General features: G+C 33.2%; 1 protein-coding gene across 1 annotated transcript in view; it reads right to left on the reverse strand.

Annotated features, from left to right (window-relative positions):
- The window catches only part of LOC121384117 (homeobox protein Nkx-6.2-like), a 38,575-nt gene extending 24,859 nt beyond the window's left edge, over window positions 1-13,716 (reverse strand). Inside the window, exons 1-2 of the mRNA XM_041514357.1 lie at window positions 12,843-13,716; window positions 3,078-3,271 (exon numbers count right to left, since the gene is read on the reverse strand). Of these exons, the coding sequence (XP_041370291.1) occupies window positions 3,078-3,271; window positions 12,843-13,278 (630 nt within the window). The 5' untranslated portion in view covers window positions 13,279-13,716. The remainder of the gene's footprint in view (window positions 1-3,077; window positions 3,272-12,842) is intronic.
- Window positions 13,717-21,672: the final 7,956 nt, after the last annotated feature.

A 21,672-nucleotide genomic window follows, 5' to 3' on the forward strand; every position in this document is an offset into this window, starting at 1 on the left:
AGCCACCGTCTACAACAGGTTCTTCGTTTTACTTCAAAGAGTGTTTGAAATGACTTTACGTCTAATATTGCATAACGGATTACCTGCCGAGCGATACGATGAGTGTGAAGAGGGATCAGGTAGGTCTCAACAACAGAAACCATCGTAATCTAACGAGATGTTCAGTTAAACTGATTATCTCCTGTCCGAATCATTATCCCGGTCCACAAAACATAAACACAATACGTCGAAGCGTTGTTCGGCGCAGGAAAACAAAATTGTTTAGACCTTAAATTAACACATTTAACTCTTTTGTGTTGTTTTGAGAAGTGACGGACGTTTCAACAAGCCCTGATCTGTTTAGAAAGGAATTAAGAGATGTTAGGACAAAACTCTCGAAATGTGGCTTTCTTCGACGTAAAGAGAATTACCCGCCCCTACGTCACATCAAAGAAGTGACGAGCCCACCGCAAGATAGCGCTGGTGGACAGCAGGAAGGGGTTGGAAATTACGCTGTTTGAGATGACAAAACAGCAAGGACGCGTTTAATTCAAGAAGATTTGCACATTAGGTCATGATTAAACACGGGTTTCCGTTACAGTCGGGTAACTTGCTCAACAGGGGAGAAAACTTATCAATTACCCGATAAAAATGAAGATCGGTCTAGTTAACAATGCGACGCTGCGTTGACGAGCGGCAGGGACCAGTGGACGTCAAATTACGACAACCGTACGCGAGTCCGACATCTTTTAAGTGGTTCGTCAAACGGAGTTGCACAATCGAGGCACAGAGAAAACCCGACCAGGCGTGGCAGCGCGCGGAGCAGTTTGTAGCAATCCCACTTTTATTGAAAACGAAATAAATTGACTCATATACGCACTTATATTTCATGGCGTTTGGTTATAAATGGCGCTGTTTAAAAGATATTCAAGTTTAAAGCGACGATTTAGTAGAAAATTGACTTAGGCTTGTATTTCAAAACGATATTAAGTCTTTCGTAATTTTAATGTCGGTGGGGATGATGGCCACCGCTGAATGGCTCGTGGACGCAAGAATCACGGCACAATGGCGACGCTGACAGGATCATATAATAGGAAATTGCTTCTCGGCGGGGTGTACCACAGAGGGTGAAGGTGCGTTAACACCGAACGACTTGAGGTGACGGCAACTGCCGTACACCTGAGTTGTACTGAGCGTGCTTATTTTATTATTTTTAAATCGCTTCATACAAAATATTAAAAATTGTTTTTGTTTAACGACACCACTAGAGCACATTGATTTATTAATTATCAGCTATTGGATGTCAAACATTTGGTAAATTTTATATATATTCTTAGAGAGGAAACCCGCAACATTTTTCTTTCACTAGCAAGGGATCTTTTATATGCTCTATCCCACAAACAGGATAGTATATACGACGGACTTTTACATACACGTCATGGTACAAACAAACGGTCCCAATAGATAGGAAATAACAAGAGATAGGTAGGAGCCTGCCCTCCTTTACTATTATACTTCACACACATTTTAATTTCATTTTAATGATTGGCTTACACAAGAGCGTGCCTAAAATGGTATAGAGTTTTGTTTTGACATAGAATGTTCTAATGGATTTGAAATTAATACAGCAAGGCATTATTTTACGAATATACTTCACAATACAATATTTCAGTTTATTTTAATGCTTTCAGTCGATCACAATATATACAGTTACGGATGATCGTAGTAGTGTAAGATATTATAGGCGATCGTAGTATAAAATGTTATAGGCGATCGCAGTGTAAAATGTTATAGGAGATCGCAGTGTAAAACGTTATAGGCGATCGCAGTGTAAAATGTTATAGGTGATCACAGTGTAAAATAGTATACGTGATCACAATATCAAATGTGATAGGCGATTACAGTATAAAGCGTTAAAATGGTATCGGCGACTGTGGTGTAAAATGTTATTGGCGCATTAACCGCTCGGAGAGATATGATACACGTACAGCAAGCAGGCCGGTGATGCATCGCCCTTGTTAGACCGTTCAGTAGGAGTGGCAGGGTAAACAAATCGATAAATTGGAATCGACAGGCTGTATGGCGTGTACACAGCAATCAGCTAGCGGATGTCGGTGGACAAATATCTCACAGTGACTGCTGATCTGATGCAGACCTTAAATGGTTTCTTCGCCTTTTTTGTTTCAAAATCTTTTTCACATTTATTTTAATTTTTTATATTGTGTATATATTTAACCTTTAGCATATCGTATTTATTTATTTATTTATTTATTTATTTATTTATTTATTTGTTTGTTTGTTTGTTTATACTGACTGCAGGGTTGATTAGTTGATTTCCTGATTCGTCATTTTCATTTTGTGACTGTATGCTGTAGTAGTAGTAGTAGTAGTAGTAGTAGTAGTAGTAGTAGTAGTAGTAGTAGTAGTAGTATAGCAAATATTATCATGATTTTTTAAAATTTCAATTTGTCTATTCCTGTGGTAAAGAATATTTAATGAAAACTAAAATCTTATATAATTAGGCATCTGTACTGCAAGGATACTCAACAGAATCCACAATTAGCATAGTGCATCAACATTAGTAGTAGAGTATAGTGTGTGTGAAATGATTTTTAATCATCGACCAGAAACCGTCAGGCTTAAAAGAAAAGTTAATATTCCTACAAAAACTTTTGTTTAAGCTGGCAGTTTTATCTTATATGTCGAAGGGCTAATCCCTTTCCATAGTGTTAATTTCAGTGGATTTTTGCTTTGATATCTAGGTCATCACCATGACACAGCCAATGAGATGTTGGATCCTGTCTTGGACAGAACAGTCTGAATGAAGTATGCCAACAATAACACATACACACATGTTGGATATTGTCGAGCGATACCACAATCGCACATCGTGCTCTCTCTCTCTCTCTCTCTCTCTCTCTCTCTCTCTCTCTCTCTCTCTCTCTCTCTCTCTCTCTCTCTCTCTCTCTCTCTCTCTCTCTCTCTCTGCAAGGGTAATGTAAGTAAACAAAATATAACAAATAGGCATGAAAAATTGTGAGTGTGTGTGTGTGTGTGTGTGTGTGTGTGTGTGTGTATGTAAAAAATGTCGGTCTCACCTTAACTTGACTCTCGGACATCCCCAGTGCGTACGCCAACCTCGCCCGCTCCGGCCCTGCGAGGTATTTTGTCTGTTCAAATGTCTTTTCCAAAGCAAATATCTGCTGACCGGAAAACGTGGGTCGCGTGTGTTTCTTCTTTCCATCTTTGTCCATCACACAGGGCGGGGTTGACGAGAACCGGGCACATGATCCTTGTGAGAAACAACAACAATAATAATAATAATAATAATAATAATAATAACAACAACAACAATAACAGCAACAATAATAGTGACAACAACAACAACAACAATAATAATAATAATAATAATAATAATAATAATAATAATAGTAGTAGTAGTAGTAGTAGTAGTAGTAGTAGTAGTAGTAGTAGTAAGAATAACTGAATAATAATAATAATAACAACAACAATAACAGCAACCATAATAGTAACAATAATAATAATAGCAATAACAATAACAATAACAATAACTAGTAGTAGTAGTAGTAGTAGTAGTAGTAGTAGTAGTAGTAGTAGTAGTAGTAGTAGTAGTAGTAGTAGTAGTAGTAGTAATGGTATTAGTAATAGTAATAAGAATAATTGAATAATAATAATCAGGGACAGCGGAAGCAAGTAGGCACTGGGGGACTGACTGGGATCGAAGGCGCAAAGCACCAGAGATTTTAGGAAGGTTTACTACCAATAATAATATTTACTACCAATAATATGTTTTATTCAGAATTATTGGTGGTGGTGGCTAGAGCCCCCCTGCCCCCCTGCTCCACCGTGCCTAGTATTAATAATAATAACAACAATAATGCCTAAAAACAAATTGATATAGAGAAATATATATTTTTTCTAACTGTTGAGTTTAAAAAAACCGCACAAAACCAAACAAAATCACCAAACACAAAACATAACAAATTCTACATGAATATTATTGGCTGCTATATGGAAAATGCAATATGATGAACTGTGTTTTTGTCCGGGGTTTATACATCAAGGTTTAATAAAAAGTATATTTTTTCATTTGTTATCGTCCCATAACATTGGACGATGTCAGGGTTGGGGTGGCCTGATACATCGCCGTACACGGTATTCTACATGAGGCACAGACCAGTTATTTTCAACTGACGATGTGTTTCATTCACACACACACACACACACACACACACACACACACATATATACACACACACACATACACACACACACACACACATATATACACACACACACACACATACACACACACACACACATATATATACACACACACACACACACATACGCACACACACTTACACACACAGAGAGTGTGTGTGCGTGTGTGTGCGTGTGTGTGTGTGTGTGTGTGTGCATGAATTTTGTTTACATGTATTACGCAATGCAGAAGTTTCATTTGTTACACGTTGTTCTTCAGATGTTTCTTTGCTCATATGTTTACTGTACAGATGTTGTTGTTTTTTAACATAAATTGTCCTGTTCAGATTTTTCTTTACTCATATTTTACTATACAGATGTTTCTTAACACATCTGTTTTCTGTACAGATGTTTATTTATACACGTTTCACTTTATCTTGTAGAGTTTTTTTAAAGAAATATATTGTGCAAATGTTTACAAGTTTTACACAAAGTAGAAGTTTTATTTGTGACACATTTTACTCCAGATGGTTTTGGTGTTGGGGGGGGGGGGGGGGGGGGTACTCACATGTTACCGTGCATATGTTTTTAACATAACGTTTTTTCTGTATAAATCTTTATTTATGCACATTTTACTTTACTGACTTGAGTTGTTTTTCTAATTATATAGTACAAATATTTAGGTTCGTTTTTACACAATTCTTTTACCACATTTTGATCGCATTTGGTTTCTAACTATTAGTTCAGTAACGTTTGACCCGTAATTCACGTAACTATCTAGCACACACTTTAACAAATAGAACATGCTTTCTGTGTACAAATAACGAAATTGGTGATGAATAATGTGTTGTCATTTTTTTAAAGATGAAAAAAACAAGACTTCTGCCAAAGTTTTGCCAGTCTAGACCAAATGTTTATAAATTTAGAATGCCATTTGACAGTAAAACAAACTGGTGTTCTCAGAAAGCTAGCAGTTTTCTGTAAACAAATTATGCATATTCTTAAGTCCCATGGCTGAAATCTGTTTTTACAATTTTATTTTATTTGTATATGCAATGTATGTCTTCAAATGCAAGTATGAATCCATAGATATAGACTTGTTTTATCTGATGTACATTATTATGACGAATGTGCCAATCTCGTCATTTATTTATTTAATTATATTTTTACAATGTACCTCATATTCCGTTGAATTACGGCAGGAGTGTAAATAAAGTTCAGTTCAGTTGGTTTTCCGTTTATGAAGACTACGTCGACACCTTAAAACGGTTTTGGTTTTCACCATATTTAAAGAAAAATGCCGAAAATATCTACTGACTGTTAGTTAATTTCATTAAGTATAATTTAATACTTTACTTAAATTATCTTTCCTACCATTTACTGTACATACGTGTTTTTATCAATTAAAGTCTGTATATTCACTCCCTTATAAATATTATTATATTTCCTCATATCAAAATGTATTTTCTGTTTTAGTTCTCAAACACACAGAGAGACAGATAAATGATTATCATTTCTCCTGATGTGCGTCACATATATACAAAATAAACTAAACTTAGTGTTTGAAACATAGACAATATACTTTAAAATAATATGTGTAATACATATCTTAGATTTCCTACAGCTAACCAGTTTTTTTACATATCGAGCGAGGAAGATGAATCAGTATTTTATTTTAAAAACAACAAAAAACACAACAAAAAACAACAACAAAAAAACAACAACAACAAACAAACACCAGAAAGAGTATTTATTGTACTACATGTACCTGATGATGTGATGACGAATTTTACTACTTATTTATATGCACAAAATTTACAGACGAAAACAAATATAAATATGTTCTAAAATATTATATTACAACACCAAATGTAAATACATGTAAGAAGAGGGGTTTTTTAATTGTAAAAGCATTGGTACACTTAGAAAGTTGTGTAGATTTATAACTATTATGAACAAGCATTTCTGTTCCTCCCATTATTTACAGCTTCTGACTTGTTCTTCAAACCCTGTCATCTTGATGCTGTTATCTTGTATGACCCTAAGCGTTATAAAGATCTGTTCTGTTCTGTAAATATAATCCCCTTACCATGTGATCACTTTTGAAAGTTCCCTGATATATTTTAACAGTCTGTTTCATAACTGTTTTAAATTAAGCGTTATGTGTTTTCCCGCAAATCATTTTGCAACTTATTTTTTTCATAGTGTATCACTGCCGTATCTAGTTATTGATTTCAAATAATCTGATTATCATATATGTACATTATGAAGAAATGTAAATGCGACAAGATTACTATGCAATACTGTTAGAAACATTTTGCAGCTGATCGTAAATGAAGTTTTTTTTAATCTATTAGTCTATGAGATATGTATCCACTTAATTCACATTTATTGTATTCCATGATTATACAATGGGATATAAATTTCAGCTTTCTGTTCAGGTATATTATTAACACGTACCTTTATTACCTGTACGTTCTGTCTTTGAAAGTCTGTATGGTGCGTTGCTTAATCTAGTGGTTAAAGTGTCATTATAGCATTACAAATGCTTTGCTCGACTTTAATCAATAAAGTATGAACAGAACATAAACCACTAAAATTATTATTTTACGTTTCAAATTGATATTACATGTACTTAATATACTCATTGACATATTAAATATATATTATATTTTGTAAAAGAATAATTATCACAAGTATTGCGAAAGTAGTAATAAACATTTCCTGTATGTAATTATACCTAGGAGCTTATAAATATTCCTGCTTAGCGCACGTTAACCTTTAGTATGCATATTGTTGAATTTACTAAATATTATAATGTTCCTGCTTCGCGCACGTTAGTCTTTAGTATGCATATTGTTGAATTTACTAAATATTATAATGTTCCTGCTTCGCGCATGTTAGTCTTTAGTATGCATATTGTTGAATTTACTAAATATATAATGTTCCTGCTTCGCGCATGTTAGTCTTTAGTATGCATATTGTTGAATTTACTAAATATATAATGTTCCTGCTTCGCGCACGTTAGTCTTTAGTATGCATATTGTTGAATTTACTAAATATTATAATGTTCCTGCTTCGCGCACGTTAGTCTTTAGTATGCATATTGTTGAATTTACTAAATATATAATGTTCCTGCTTCGCGCACGTTAGTCTTTAGTATGCATATTGTTGAATTTACTAAATATTATAATGTTCCTGCTTCGCGCACGTTAGTCTTTAGTATGCATATTGTTGAATTTACTAAATATTATAATGTTCCTGCTTCGCGCACGTTAGTCTTTAGTATGCATATTGTTGAATTTACTAAATATTATAATGTTCCTGCTTCGCGCACGTTAGTCTTTAGTATGCATATTGTTGAATTTACTAAATATTATAATGTTCCTGCTTCGCGCACTGCTTAGTCTTTAGTATGCATATTGTTGAATTTACTAAATATTATAATGTTCCTGCTTCGCGCACGTTAGTCTTTAGTATGCATATTAGTTGCATATTGTTGAATTTACTAAATATTATAATGTTCCTGCTTCGCGCACGTTAGTCTTTAGTATGCATATTGTTGAATTTACTAAATATTATAATGTTCCTGCTTCGCGCACGTTTCGCATATTGTTGCTAAATATTATAACTGCTTCGCGCACGTTAGTCTTTAGTATGCATATTGTTGAATTTACTAAATATTATAATGTTCCTGCTTCGCGCACGTTAGGCTTTAGTATGCATATTGTTGAATTTACTAAATATTATAATGTTCCTGCTTCGCGCACGTTAGCCTTTAGTATGCATATTGTTGAATTTACTAAATATTATAATGTTAGTTTCTCTTTGAACAATAATGGAGTAGCGCTTTGAAAGGGTCAAATTGTATCTGTGAGAACCACCCGACGCAAGGGTGTAAAAAAAAAGAAAAAAAAGTAGGAAACAAAACAGTATTTTAGAAATAGTAAATACTGAGGGAACTGCAACGATATATTGAAACTACTTTTTTCTTCATTAAAATGGTAATAAAATATAATTATTGTTTCTGTACACACAATGCCAGGTAGGCAGACATACTCACAGGGAGATACAGACAGACAGACAGACAGACAGACACACACACATATACACACACACACACACACACACACACACACAAATACACACACACTTCACTTCTCTCCGTATATTAATAATTTGAAATGGGTTTCAATTCTAATTACAGAAAAATGTTATGTGTTGGTCAATTCTTTACTTATTTATTTGTTTAACACGGGAAGTTAACCACGATCGAGAAGGCAATTTAGAAATGTCACGTGTTATAATAGCACTCTAATAATATTACGATCATTATATAAATTCATCAAAGTTTAGTGGAGGTGGGGTCGGAAGTCTTAGTGAGTTCCGAGAAATTGCAAGCAATGTAAACAAAACTATTGTTTTTATATACTAGGAAATGGAACGTTTATTTAAATACCTATGGGGATCGGAAATATTGCAGTTGTACATGAATTACGTAAATCATTTTTGCAGTTAACCCAATGAAAATATTTTCCAATAAAATGTTTTATTAAGAGTATAACTTCAAAATCACTTTATTAATTTTATATATTTAAACTGTACATGTATATTACTTATTACTTATGACTTTTGTGTGTTCATGTATAGTTAGAATTGTGTAAACTATAACCATTGCAAACGCATTTCTTTTATAAACATAGATATTTATATATTTAAAAAAACATTGTCTACAAAAAAACATTGTACTGAAAAATATGTTTTAAAATAATTATTTAAAACATGTAGAAAAACATTGTCTCAAAATAAATACTAATATTTATATAGAGAAATAATTCTAAATAAAACATTCATACACAAAACGTTTTTCCTAAAATAAAATATTTATATAATATAAACAAAAAATTCTAACAAAAAACAACAACAGTTTCTCACAATAAGTTGCATACTTTTATACATATAGGTGAAGAGAGAAATAATTTCCTAGAAGCAACGTTTTGTATAAATAAATTAAGATATCATTATGAGAAAATGTCTCGATTTTAATTGTTCTTATTTGGAAGGCACACATTTACACCATTTTAAAATTTTGAGAGATCGCGTTACGTATTACGTATCGAAGACGTCATGACCGTAGCCGCTTCTGTGTCTGTTTGTTTATGTCATAATGGTCGGATCTAATCAGCTTGTGTGTCAAATCCGTGTTGTTGCTACTCTAGTGTTATGTCAACACAACCAGGCCGGCAGTGACAACACGAGGCGCGGGCTCCGTGTAAACAATATTATCCATTAACCAACAGCTTCTGATAGCCTAAATACACTGATCAAACTAGCAACATTCTTACCATGTTATTAGTCAGGTTCGGAAACCACCCTGACGTTTAAATTATAACTTATGTTTATAGGTAAAATATTATATATTATATATATATTAAGCGTACACTCGTTTAAAGAAACTAATACACATTCCAAAATATAATTATGTTAATGCAATTTTTCATGCCTATTTGTTATATTTTGTTTACCTACATTACCCTTGCAGAGAGAGAGAGAGAGAGAGAGAGAGAGAGAGAGAGAGAGAGAGAGAGAGAGAGAGAGAGAGAGAGAGAGAGAGAGAGAGAGAGAGAGGAGATATTTAAATATAAATGTATCCCTTTATAAATAAAACCTTTGTAACATATTTAGTTTATGTATTTATTTTCATTTTATGACATTGGATTTGCCCACGATGTAATAAACTGTACTCTAGCATTAACATTGTCCTATGTTCAGTGGTTGGAAAATAGGAGAAACTAAATCCAAATAAATCTGCACAAGGAAATGTAATATGAATGTGTTTGGGTTGGCTGGTTTTGTAACATACGAACTTTTAGCATTGCAAAATTAAGATTTAATTTTGCAATGCGAAAACACGATATTCAATCCTATCCTACACCCATATAATAATTCCGGTTATGTTTCGTTGTATGTTTAAAACTACATCAACCTTGCCCTTTTCCAAAAGAAACGTTTTATTCAGTGCTTGAACCTTAATCGGATATAAGCACGAAATTAAATTAAATTAAATATTCAGTGGTTACATCGTATACCTGTATTAGATGTAACACTGACTTTCATTCACACAAAACAATAAAATTAGTAGTAGTAAACTTATTGACGTGCCTATATCCTTTCAAGGTCCAGGTACCAACTTTCATTAATAATTCTCCCATCCTATGTCTATACAATCATCTCCGTTTGATATTTATCATAACACAATAATCACTTTATATATATATATGCAACAGCTAATTATCTAATAATCACTTTTCTTATATATACAGCCAAATATTCAGCATAACATAATAATCACATTTTTATATATCGTTTTGATATTTAGCATAACTTAATAATCACTGTTTAGCACAAAATAATAACTTTTCTTTTAACATAATAATCACGTTTCCTGTATATTATATTTAACATAAAATAGTAATCACGTTTCTTGTATATCATGTTTAACATAAAATAATAATTACGTTTCCTGTATATCATATTTAACATAAAATAATAATCACGTTTCTTGTATATCATATTTAACATAAAATAATAATTACGTTTCTTGTATATCATATTTAACATAAAATAATAATCACGTTTCCTGTATATGCAGTTGATATTTAACATAAATAATACTCACGTTTTTACATTTATATTTAGCATAACATAACATATTTTCTGTTAATATAATATCCCACTTTTCATTTATATCCAGCAGATATTTACCATCACATAATACTCACGTTTCTTTAATATCCAGTTATATCGTTTATATGAAACAGATATTTAGCATAGCACAATATATGTAATCACTTTATTTTCTATCAACAGGTATTTACAACATAATAACTGTTTTATGTGCAGCAGTTATTTATCATTACATAGTATTGTAGTCATTTTTTCTTTTAAATCTAGTAGATATTTAGCTTAACATAATAATCACTTCCCGTTGTAGATTTAAATTGGACATATCGGTAATACAGATATTATAATATATAATTTTGTAGGATATAGATGCTTACGAATCACTTCTCGCTGTAGATTTAAATTCGACATATCGGTAATATAGATATTATAACATATAATTTTGTAGGACATAGATGCTACGAATCATTTTTCGTTGTAGATTTAAATTCGACATATTGATAATATAGAGATTACAAGATATAAATTAAGTATGCAAGATATACACCCTACGAAAGATACATGCAAGGATACATGTTTGGAGGTTAAAAAAAAAGAACCCAGAGAACTGGAAAGCAGATGGAAGTGTTTAGTGTAACCCGAGTTGCGAGGGCGCCACTTACGTGGATAACTCCCACAGACTCACACTCTTACAGAAGCTGAAATTGTTTCCACTTGCAGAACACAACTTGGGGATGGTTGTCATAAACTTAATACGTCGTGGACTTGGGACTTCCCACCTTGCCACCAGGCTAGGGGCGCCGATGGGGGCCGGCAAAGATAACGTTTTCACAATATCCCTTCTATGGGACACTCCAGGGGCGGCCCATTAAGAGATTAATTAGTCTGGAGAATATTAGCTAATAATTGCACGTGTTAGGGGTAATCATTGTAGGGGGTTAACTTGGCGTTTAGAAGACCAACAACTAATTTCTTCATCGTGTGCCAAAATCTTTCCTCAACGTTTATGAGCGATGGTGCAAATGGACAGATAAATTAATGGTTAATGCTAATGACAAGTATTTGTTAATGAAACCGCTAAGTGTAAATTGTTAATAACAAGAAAAACGTATTAGTGACAAGTATAAATTGTTAATAACAAGAAAAAAGTATTAGTGACAAGTATAAATTGTTCATAACACGTTTTCTTGTGATGTGGTACGGCCATTTGTGCCAAAGTATTTAAATAGGTTTACATAGTTTAGTAACTATACTAGTAATACCGATCTTAATATATACGGCGTTACTTATTTCAGTTTTTGTATTTAATAAAAAAAAATCTAAGACTGAATATGTTTGAAATATATGTTATAAACTAGAGCTAAATAAATTTTTTATTTTGATTACTTTCTTAAATTCTTATAATAATAGTTAACACTTTTGACACAAATAATATTCAATAAATAAACAAATACCCTTCTGTAATGCAAAAATAACAGGTTTATATATTATTATTTATTTGATAAAATACATACCATATTAAATTAATACAATCATTCGTTCTTAAATATAAAATAAAACATATGGGTTTTTGTTGTTGTTTATAACCTAAATATTGGTGAAAGCAAATTAAAATATTATTTACAACATTATTTATTGGTATCATTCATCAGCAGTCGATATAAATATTTCAATAAATATATTTTTGGATATCGAAATGCGACATTAAATTATTAAAGCACATTTTGATAAAATTATGCTTTTGGCGTTTAATATAATTCATTTAAAGAGGTTTTTTTATTATTTATTACTTTACCAGTTTTACTTTATATGGAAAGAGAGAAAAACATTATAAGAATTGTAACGGCAAAGGAAACGTATTTTTAACCTAGCTAATAATCTTGTCTACTAATACCCCCCCCCCCCACACACACACACCACCCCCACCCCCCTCATGCCACACTCTGACGGATTACCTGGTTGTCTCCAGGGCTGGGGTAGCACACCCGGCCAGTATATCGGCTGTCTTCCGGGCAACTCGGCAATTTTCGGAAATCTAACCTGCGGACTGATGTACATTCCGTGGTTGAGCCTGCCCATGGGGATGCCCAGCCCGTTGAGGTGGGGGCGACCCAGAATGTCCTGAATCCCGTGTGGGGTCGACAGGCTGTTCGCCTGGGACATGAACTTTAACGCGTTCTGTTGGTACTCCGTCTGGTTCAGGATGGACGTCGACGACGGGAATTTCATTTCTGTCAAATTGTGCAGCGCCGCCAACGGCGGACTGCTTAGCATCAGAGAGTTCTGTCTGCTGGCATCTACCGAATTGTTCATACTCAGGATAGAATTCATCGACGTGCTGCAAGGGGGGTATCCTGCCCCACCCGTGTCCCCGGAACAGTAGTCCAACATTGTGGTTGTGAATCACTAACTCGACACACACTGTCTTTAACAAACTCCGTCTTTCACCAAACTCGAGGTCTAGCTAATTTAACTAGGTTATCTACCTAACTCTCCTCCGCTCTATCTACTAACCACGCAGTTTGTTAAAAAAGATCGTAAGACAAATCGCCGTCCCAGTGTGTAAAACGTTCGTGGAGTAGAAGCGAAACTCTTTGCACAACTTTGTATCACGTTAGTATCAGTACCACAGACCTGCGACTCGTCAATCATTCGCGAAATGTCATCAAAATATTTATATTGCGCGGTGGGCGGGCCCGTTGAAGTGAGCGCGTCGTTTGATTGGTTCATGGGAGGCGCTTCGCTTGACATAAATATGCTTCGAATGGCATTCAATTGGCTGGAAAGATCGGGATAACAGAATGATTAGGTGGAATCATATTAAACTACTTTTGTGTATTTCCCACCGTAGTTTGTGCAACATTTGATGTAGTCTTCACGTTTAGGAATAAACACGTGTGTGTATTAAAAAGTATCAAAAACATATTTCTCTAAGATCGGTTCAACTGATCAATGTCGTGTCAATTTGACTTGCTTAAAATATTTCACACGTTAAATTTTAGTAGAGCAAGAAGATGTTTCATGTCCAATGAATGTATTTCATTGATATTTAGAAAAGTGGTGTGATGTTTTGTTTTGTTTTGTTTGTTTCGTTTTATTTTATTTGTTGTTTATATATTTTAAATTTTACTTATCAGTGTTTGTTGTTGGTTCAGTTTTCATAATTTTAATTTTTGTTGTTTTAACAAAATAATAAAAAAAAAAATTTTTTTAAAGTACAGTATGAACCAATGTTTCTGTGATCTTTTTTTTCTTTTCTTTTTTTTTGGTGGTTTTCTTTTTGTTGTTTTTGTTGTTGTTTTTGTGTGTGTCTGCGTTTTTTGGTGTGCTGGAATTTGTCTTTAGTTGTTTTCTTTAGTGCTTTTTTCCTCTGTGTGTTTGTTTTTTGTGTGTGTTTTTGTGTGTATTTTTTAAAAATAAAATAGTACTTGCACATATTGAGTTGGTTAGTTCTTTGTATACACATGTTCAAGCTGGTGGAGTCAGGGATTTTGTACATATGTAATTATTAAAACCATTTAATTTAACATGTTCAAGCTGGTGGTGTCAGGGATTGTGTACATATGTAATTATTAAACCATTTAATTTAACATGTTCAAGCTGGTGGTGTCAGGGATTTTGTACACATGTAATTATTAAAACCATTTAATTTAACAATTTACTTCATGAACTATATTTTATTTCTTCGTTGAAAGTTTATTTTATATTGCCCATTATTAGAGTACTTAGGTATAGCGTTTGCATTGCCAATTATACACGTTTTTCTTGCTGATATATTTTTTATGTTGTCTCGTACGTCCGTTGTACAAATTGTACATGTATATGATATATCGTTTACTATTATTATTTCGTAATATTGTACTCCCCGCTTTAACATGACTACTTTATTTTATTTTATTCTATTATTATTTTCATTATAATTTTTTTTAAATTATTTTGTTTTGTTGTGATTTTGCTTGTTGTTTTATTTTGTTTGTTTATTTGTTGTTGGGTTTTTTTTTTTTTTTTTTTTCTTTCTTTCTTTCTTTTTTCTTTTTTATTGTGTGTGTGTGTGTGTGTGTGTGTGTATTTATTTATGTTTTTTATGTTTTGTGAAAGCAGTGTAGATCACCAGCGTGCTTGGCTTGCGTTGTTAATGCCTAATGTATGTCCTTATGCACCTCGGTACAAACGCTCCTTGGTAAACAAAGTAACCTCTTTGGTCTACAACATTGGAGACTAGCTCTTTAGTAACGTATGAAGCATAGTGAGCAGTATTCGACACTAAGTGATTAACGTACGCTCATTAGATATATACGTCCAAAAGAAACTATAGCAACAAAAATAGATTTAATTTCCTTTATAAATGAAATTCTGTTACCAATATGCCCAAATACCGTTATCATGAATATATATATTTTAAACCTACAACATGTTTTGTTTTTTTCTTCAGTAGTCGGAGAGTATTGCTACAGTTTCTTTTGGACGTAGAGTATGCCTTAGTAACGTACTGCCTTGAGTAGGTAACGTACGTTTTGGGATTTTTAAAAACAATATTTATTCAAATAAATGAAGTGGATCAGCAAACAGGCGGTAGGCCTATATAAACGCCTCTCCACAAGATGATGTTGCATACTGTATAAATGTGAATAAACGATAAACATAAAACACAACCTTACAAAAAGATCATTTCAACAATTACATACAGACTACAAACACTGGGTTGAGTTTACACATACAGTGCGCATATGTAACGTACGTTTCTTAATCACCAGCGTACGAGTATGGTTGATAAACGAGCAATATTTCCCATACACATTTCCCATTAGACAATTAACACTAAAGTTGCATTTCAATGGGTAGCCCGCTGGTTTCTATAGTGATTGAGTTATAATGTATTCGATGATGTGACCAGCATACACCGGGCGCTCAATTCAGGAAGACCGTTACTGTGTTCGCTGAATAGGGCCTTATCAAGTCGACAGCTCTTTCAAACACGGTTTTATATCGGCTTCATGCCGCCTCACATAAATCGGTATTAATTTTGATTATTCCGATCCCATTTTGTTGGATCTTTGTCTGCCCTAGCGCGCAAATAAGGCCCGCCCTTCAAATGTTCGTTTCTTGGTTGCACGAGTATTTGTTATCTTCACTGTCCATTTTTAGCAGGGAGCTGTAGTAGAGGGAAATTCATTCAGTTTAAACAGTTTAAACAGTTTAAATGTGCAGGTACTGTATGTCGTCCCAATGATTTGAGGACAATAATTTAAAAATAACATAAGAAAAATCATGCCCCCCCCGATTTTTTTTTTAAATTAATAATAATAATAAAAAAAAATAATAATAATAATAATAATAATAATAATAATAATAACAAATAAATAAATGAATTCACGAAACTTTTTGCTTTATAAAAAATGTATCTCATTATAATTATATAGAAACTTAGAAAAATTAGATTTCCAATAAATAGTTTAATATCTAGCGACGTCTCACATTTTATTTCTCTTGCTTCTGTTTTAATTTTAATTTTTTAAAGTCCTGAAAACAATTGTATATTTTCGAGAGAAAAAAGGATATATCGGCTTTTTTGCTAGGTGATGTTCTGTCTGTTGGAAAGTGCATATAAAATATCCCTTGCTGCATGCAGGAAATGTAGCAGGTTTTCTCAAACACTACGAGTAAAACATTATTAAATATCTAACATCCAATAACTGTACTAGTAGTTTCGTTAAACAAAATAAACTTTTCATTCATGCCTGTGGGTCCAGTTAAATGTGATGTATGCATTCTGTTCACCTACATATAGATTTTTTAATTAAATCGGAAAAAAATACATCGACAACAATTCCGGTCAAACCTTTTTTGAGGTATGATCAGGTACCGGAAACGAATTGTTTTTAAAGGCCGAAACAATTTTATTATATAATTTTTAATTGATTTTATTATTATGAACTTTTGAATTTTGCTTTCGGTGTTCTAAATTTAACATTATGTATAGAATCTATTTTAAAGATAAAATAAATTAATTAAAAAAAAAATCGATTATATTCGGTTCTTTTGGTATATCAGTTTTGATTTCTTCTTCTCTCTGTCTCTGTCTCTCTGCCCCTCCCTCTTACTCATTCTCTCTCTCTCTCTCTCTCTCTCTCTCTCTCTCTCTCTCTCTCTCTCTCTCTCTCTCTCTCTCTCTCTCTCTCTCTCTCTCTCTCTCTCTCTGACAATGTTTAAAATATTTATATTAAGACAGTAGTTTTAGGGTTGGTATTCTAATGTGATGTTCTTACTTATTCAGGTCGGGGTGGGACGTAGTCCAGTGATAAAGCACTCGCCTGATGCGCGGTCGAGCTAGGATCGAACCCTGTCGACGGGCCCATTGGGCTATTTCTCGTTCCAGCCAGTGCACTACGACTGGTATATCAAAGGCCGAAATATGTGCAATCATGTCTGTGGGATGGTGCATATACAATCTCTTGCTACTAATGAGAAAATAAAGCGGGTTTCCTTCTAAAACTACATGTCAGAAGTACCAAATGTTTGACATCCAATAGCCGATGCGTAATAAATCAATGTGCTGTAGGACATATTACAAAAGTGGCCAACATCTAGCCCAAAAATTGAAATTAGCATTTTGCCGTCAGTCATTTTGTACATGTAAACATAAATCCTGTTTAAGCTGTTATAAGCATTAGGAATTCCAGAAACACATGTTGTACAAATATCAATATTCTGAGCAAGAAACTGTCATTAAAATTTAGTTTTATTCATTAAGAGCCTTGTTAGCAGGGGGCATGTTTAAATGTCTGTAAAGTGCCCTTTAAGTGCCATGAGTATCATTTCTTAATGAAGAATAATGACGAAGAAAGCATTTTAAAATATATATCTTGGTGTGGTGTAATGTTTTCATTAAAATTATACTTATGAAAAGTATTAAATTGTATTTCCATCCGACACCAAAATATAATTTCCATCCGACACCAAACCTAAAGTGCCTATAGAAGACAAAGGGTTAATCAGAGAAGTAAGTTTGTTAATCTAGATTTTAAACATGTTTCTTTGTTATGAAAAAATATTAGTTATTCAAAGTCCCCTCATATATTTTTGATAGAATGTTGCATCGATTCTGTTAAGTTGGCATCTTTGATTTCTATCAATGTCTGACACCAAAACTATTTAAACTTGACGAAGTCAAAATGGGTTAATTAAGGAATTTGTTATGCATAGTAGTAATGCAGCTTCTCCTGCCTCCTTCAAGACTATATTACTTTACCTTTAAGATTGTATGAATAGAATCATTTTCGCCAGAAGACAATATAGTTAATTGTGGACCATTAATTGTTAAATATTGGATAAATTTGTTGAACACAGATAACTGTATTTTGAAAGAGTATTATGCCACCCTATATTACGAGGGCATAAGACAATCACATACTGTTAACCGGGTTAGTCAAACACGAGACCTATTTCTCTGACTAATTGTATTGGTCACATATGGTACAATCAAAATGTAAAAAATTGCAGTACATTTATATCACTATTCAAACAGAGAATGACAGATCAATTTATTCAGCCTATGTTTGCTTTATTCAAAATTTCTCCAAAATGTACCGTATACAAATTCAATGTTAATAATTATTGCCTACAACTTTACATTCAAAATCCTATTGCTCTGAAATATAAATATATTTTTGGGTAAAGATAGACTATTTTCCTATAATATCTCTACAGAAGCTGGCAAATACCACAATATTGACAGGAATAATAGAATTTGTATCTCTGCAATATGAAGGTAGTAGAAGACGAATATCACTTTGTTCTAGGTTGTCCTTTCCACAGTATTATAAGACTCTAAGGGATAAATATATTAAACCTTATTATTATGATAAACGATCAACATTTAACTTAACGCAACTACTGTCCAGCGACAATTCAAAACAGCTAACTAAATTGTGTAAGTATTTGACCACTGTTACCACGCACAGAACAGACAACACTGATACATGACATATGTTATTATATTGTTATTATATTATTGTTATGTATGTATTACCCATTTATTGTTGACTTTTATCGATTGTATTCCGCTGTTACTTACCATTCCCGCAATTTATTTATAAATATCTATGTATGCCTATAAAATGTATATTTTGGAGCAATATGAAATTTATTTTTCACTTCAACTAAAAACAAAGGAATAGAATATCAGAGCACATTATAAACTACAGAACAGAACAGAACAGAACTTTATTACACCCAGGCCGTTAGGCAACGGCATATGGGGAAACAGAATAATTACATAATATAATATGTGACAAGACAGGATAGGGTTTACAGGAGAACATTAAACAGTAAATAATATAGTATACGAATAGTTAAATTATATAAATTCCATTATACGCTTATTTGGTCTGTAACAAATGGTTATTTCAACAGTTGGTGAGTGAGTGAGTGAGTGAGTGAGTGAACGACTGGTTGGTTGGGCTAATGAATGAACGAACGAACGAACGAATTAATGGATGAATGAGCAATTAGTGATAATAAATAATAAAATAAAATAACTATGAATTATAATTCGCTATGTCATGTAGATTTAATACATTTAGCTCGGAAGCTCATAGCAGACGAGTATTATTTCATACCTACTAAATCTCGTAATGCCAAGGGCCAAGAGAAGGATATTCGCTAATATGATTTTAACTGACATGTTTCGAAAGAGTTTTTTTCATTTATGAAGGAATACGCTACTTTATATAATAATTGAATTCACTTTAGAGTATATAAAAAGTAAATGGTACTAGAGTTTAAAACAAGAGTTTAAAATGAAACACAAGATATTACATGTATACTATTCTACATCTATTCATGAGCGTGTAAAACTGGTACTTTAGAAAGAAGGTGTTAAACAGATAAACCTGGGGTTTTTTGCCATTATCACATTTTTATTACTAACAGATCATTTTTGATTAAAGTTACATATTAAAGATAGTTTCCACTTTAGAATACCAGTATCTGTATACACAAGCTGCTTGTTGTCGAACTAATGTTTGCTGTCGCCCAAACCACATTTTACCTTTCAATAAATGTACGAAAAAAAAAATATATATAGGAAAATGAGAAAGTAAGTGCTTCAAACAGTTGCACTCGACCGCAAATATAGAGATACTAACTCTTTAAAGAAGAAAGTGTATTTGTTAGATGGAAATATCTTACAACGACTGCAAACTCACGAAGGTCCATGTAATGCCAGCGTACGCATTTAAAAACAACGGGGCCGGGACGTAACCCAGTGGTAAAGCGCTCGCTTGATGCGCGGTCGGTTTGGGATCGATCCCAGTCGGTGGGCCCAATGGGCTATTTCTCGGCACAGCCAGTGCCCCACGAATGGTATATCAAAAGCCGTGGTATGTGCTATCCTGTCTGTGGGATGGTGCATATAAAAGATCCCTTGCTACTAATGGAAAAAATGTAGCGGGTTTCCTCTCTATGACAATATGTCAAAATTACCAAATGTTTGACATCCAATAGCCGATGATTACTAATCAATGTGCTCTAGTGGTGTCTTTAAGCAAAACAAACTTTGAAACAAAAAGAGTAATGTTTGTACATTCGTGAAAACATTCATGACAGTCAATGGTCCCCATTGTTTGCGACGTCACAATGAATATACATTGATTGTGATGTTAAAATATAACGTCATGATTATTTTGACATCGCAATTAATAATAATAATAATAATAATAATTATTATTATTATTATTATTATTATTATTATTATTATTATTATTATTACCAGCTATTTCAAACACTCATATATATGAAATCGTTTTTCTTTCAGTTATAGATTGGTATTATGTTTTGTCTCATGCTTTGTAAATAATATTAAATCTGAACTAAACATATTTCATGGCGAAAAATGAAAAACAAACACCAATAAACGTGCACGTTGACGACAGATGCTGTTGCGGATGTTGTTGACACGCCGTTGAACAACACCATATCGATGTTGGTGTTTATAGACGGCGATTCATAACTGCAAACGTTTCTCATTCATTTGAGCTTTGCATTCGAATTTGCGCTGCACTGCACCTGCGATAATGTAGCGCTTTACTGGCGTGTTGATACTATTTCGGTACTTCACGGTAGTCTATATGCGGGCTTTATGTCACAAACCAAGCAAGATATTACACCGTGTCCATAAACCCATTATTGTCCTGTTGTTTATCGCTCATAATGCACAGTTCTTCCGATATAAAACATCTCTTTCTAAAACGCGCGAGAGGCCTCGCCAGGGATGCAGTTTATTTTGTTGTACACCACATCAGAGAGCGACATGTCAATACACTGGGCATGTAGACCGAGTAATAGGTGTCGAGGGGGAATTACATATAATTGTAATATTATGCATGGTGTATATAGACTGTTAAAGGGGTCGCATCAAAGGGCCAAGTTGTTGTTTATTTGTTGTTTATTTCTGTTGTTGTTGTTTGTTTGTTTGTTTGTTTGTTTGTTTTTTAATATAAATATTATACCTGCAACAAAATACCCATAAACAATCACAACAAAATAATTTCATGTACAGATAAATGTTTAGAGGGTGACTGACCGGTTACGTTTGTGGAAACCCATCATTCGTCGAGGGGAAACAACTACATGCTGTTTGAAAATATATGCAACTAGATTTTTGTTTAATTTCTCTTTCCATGCAGAATTCTTAAGGAAGCCAATAAATGTAGAACACAAATAGCAAAATGTGGCACATGCAATTAACGTACATATGATTTAATATGTTCTGTACGATTTTAGTGC

This window comes from Gigantopelta aegis, chromosome 10 (assembly GCF_016097555.1).
Source record: "Gigantopelta aegis isolate Gae_Host chromosome 10, Gae_host_genome, whole genome shotgun sequence".
Classification (NCBI taxonomy): Eukaryota; Metazoa; Mollusca; class Gastropoda; order Neomphalida; family Peltospiridae; genus Gigantopelta; species Gigantopelta aegis.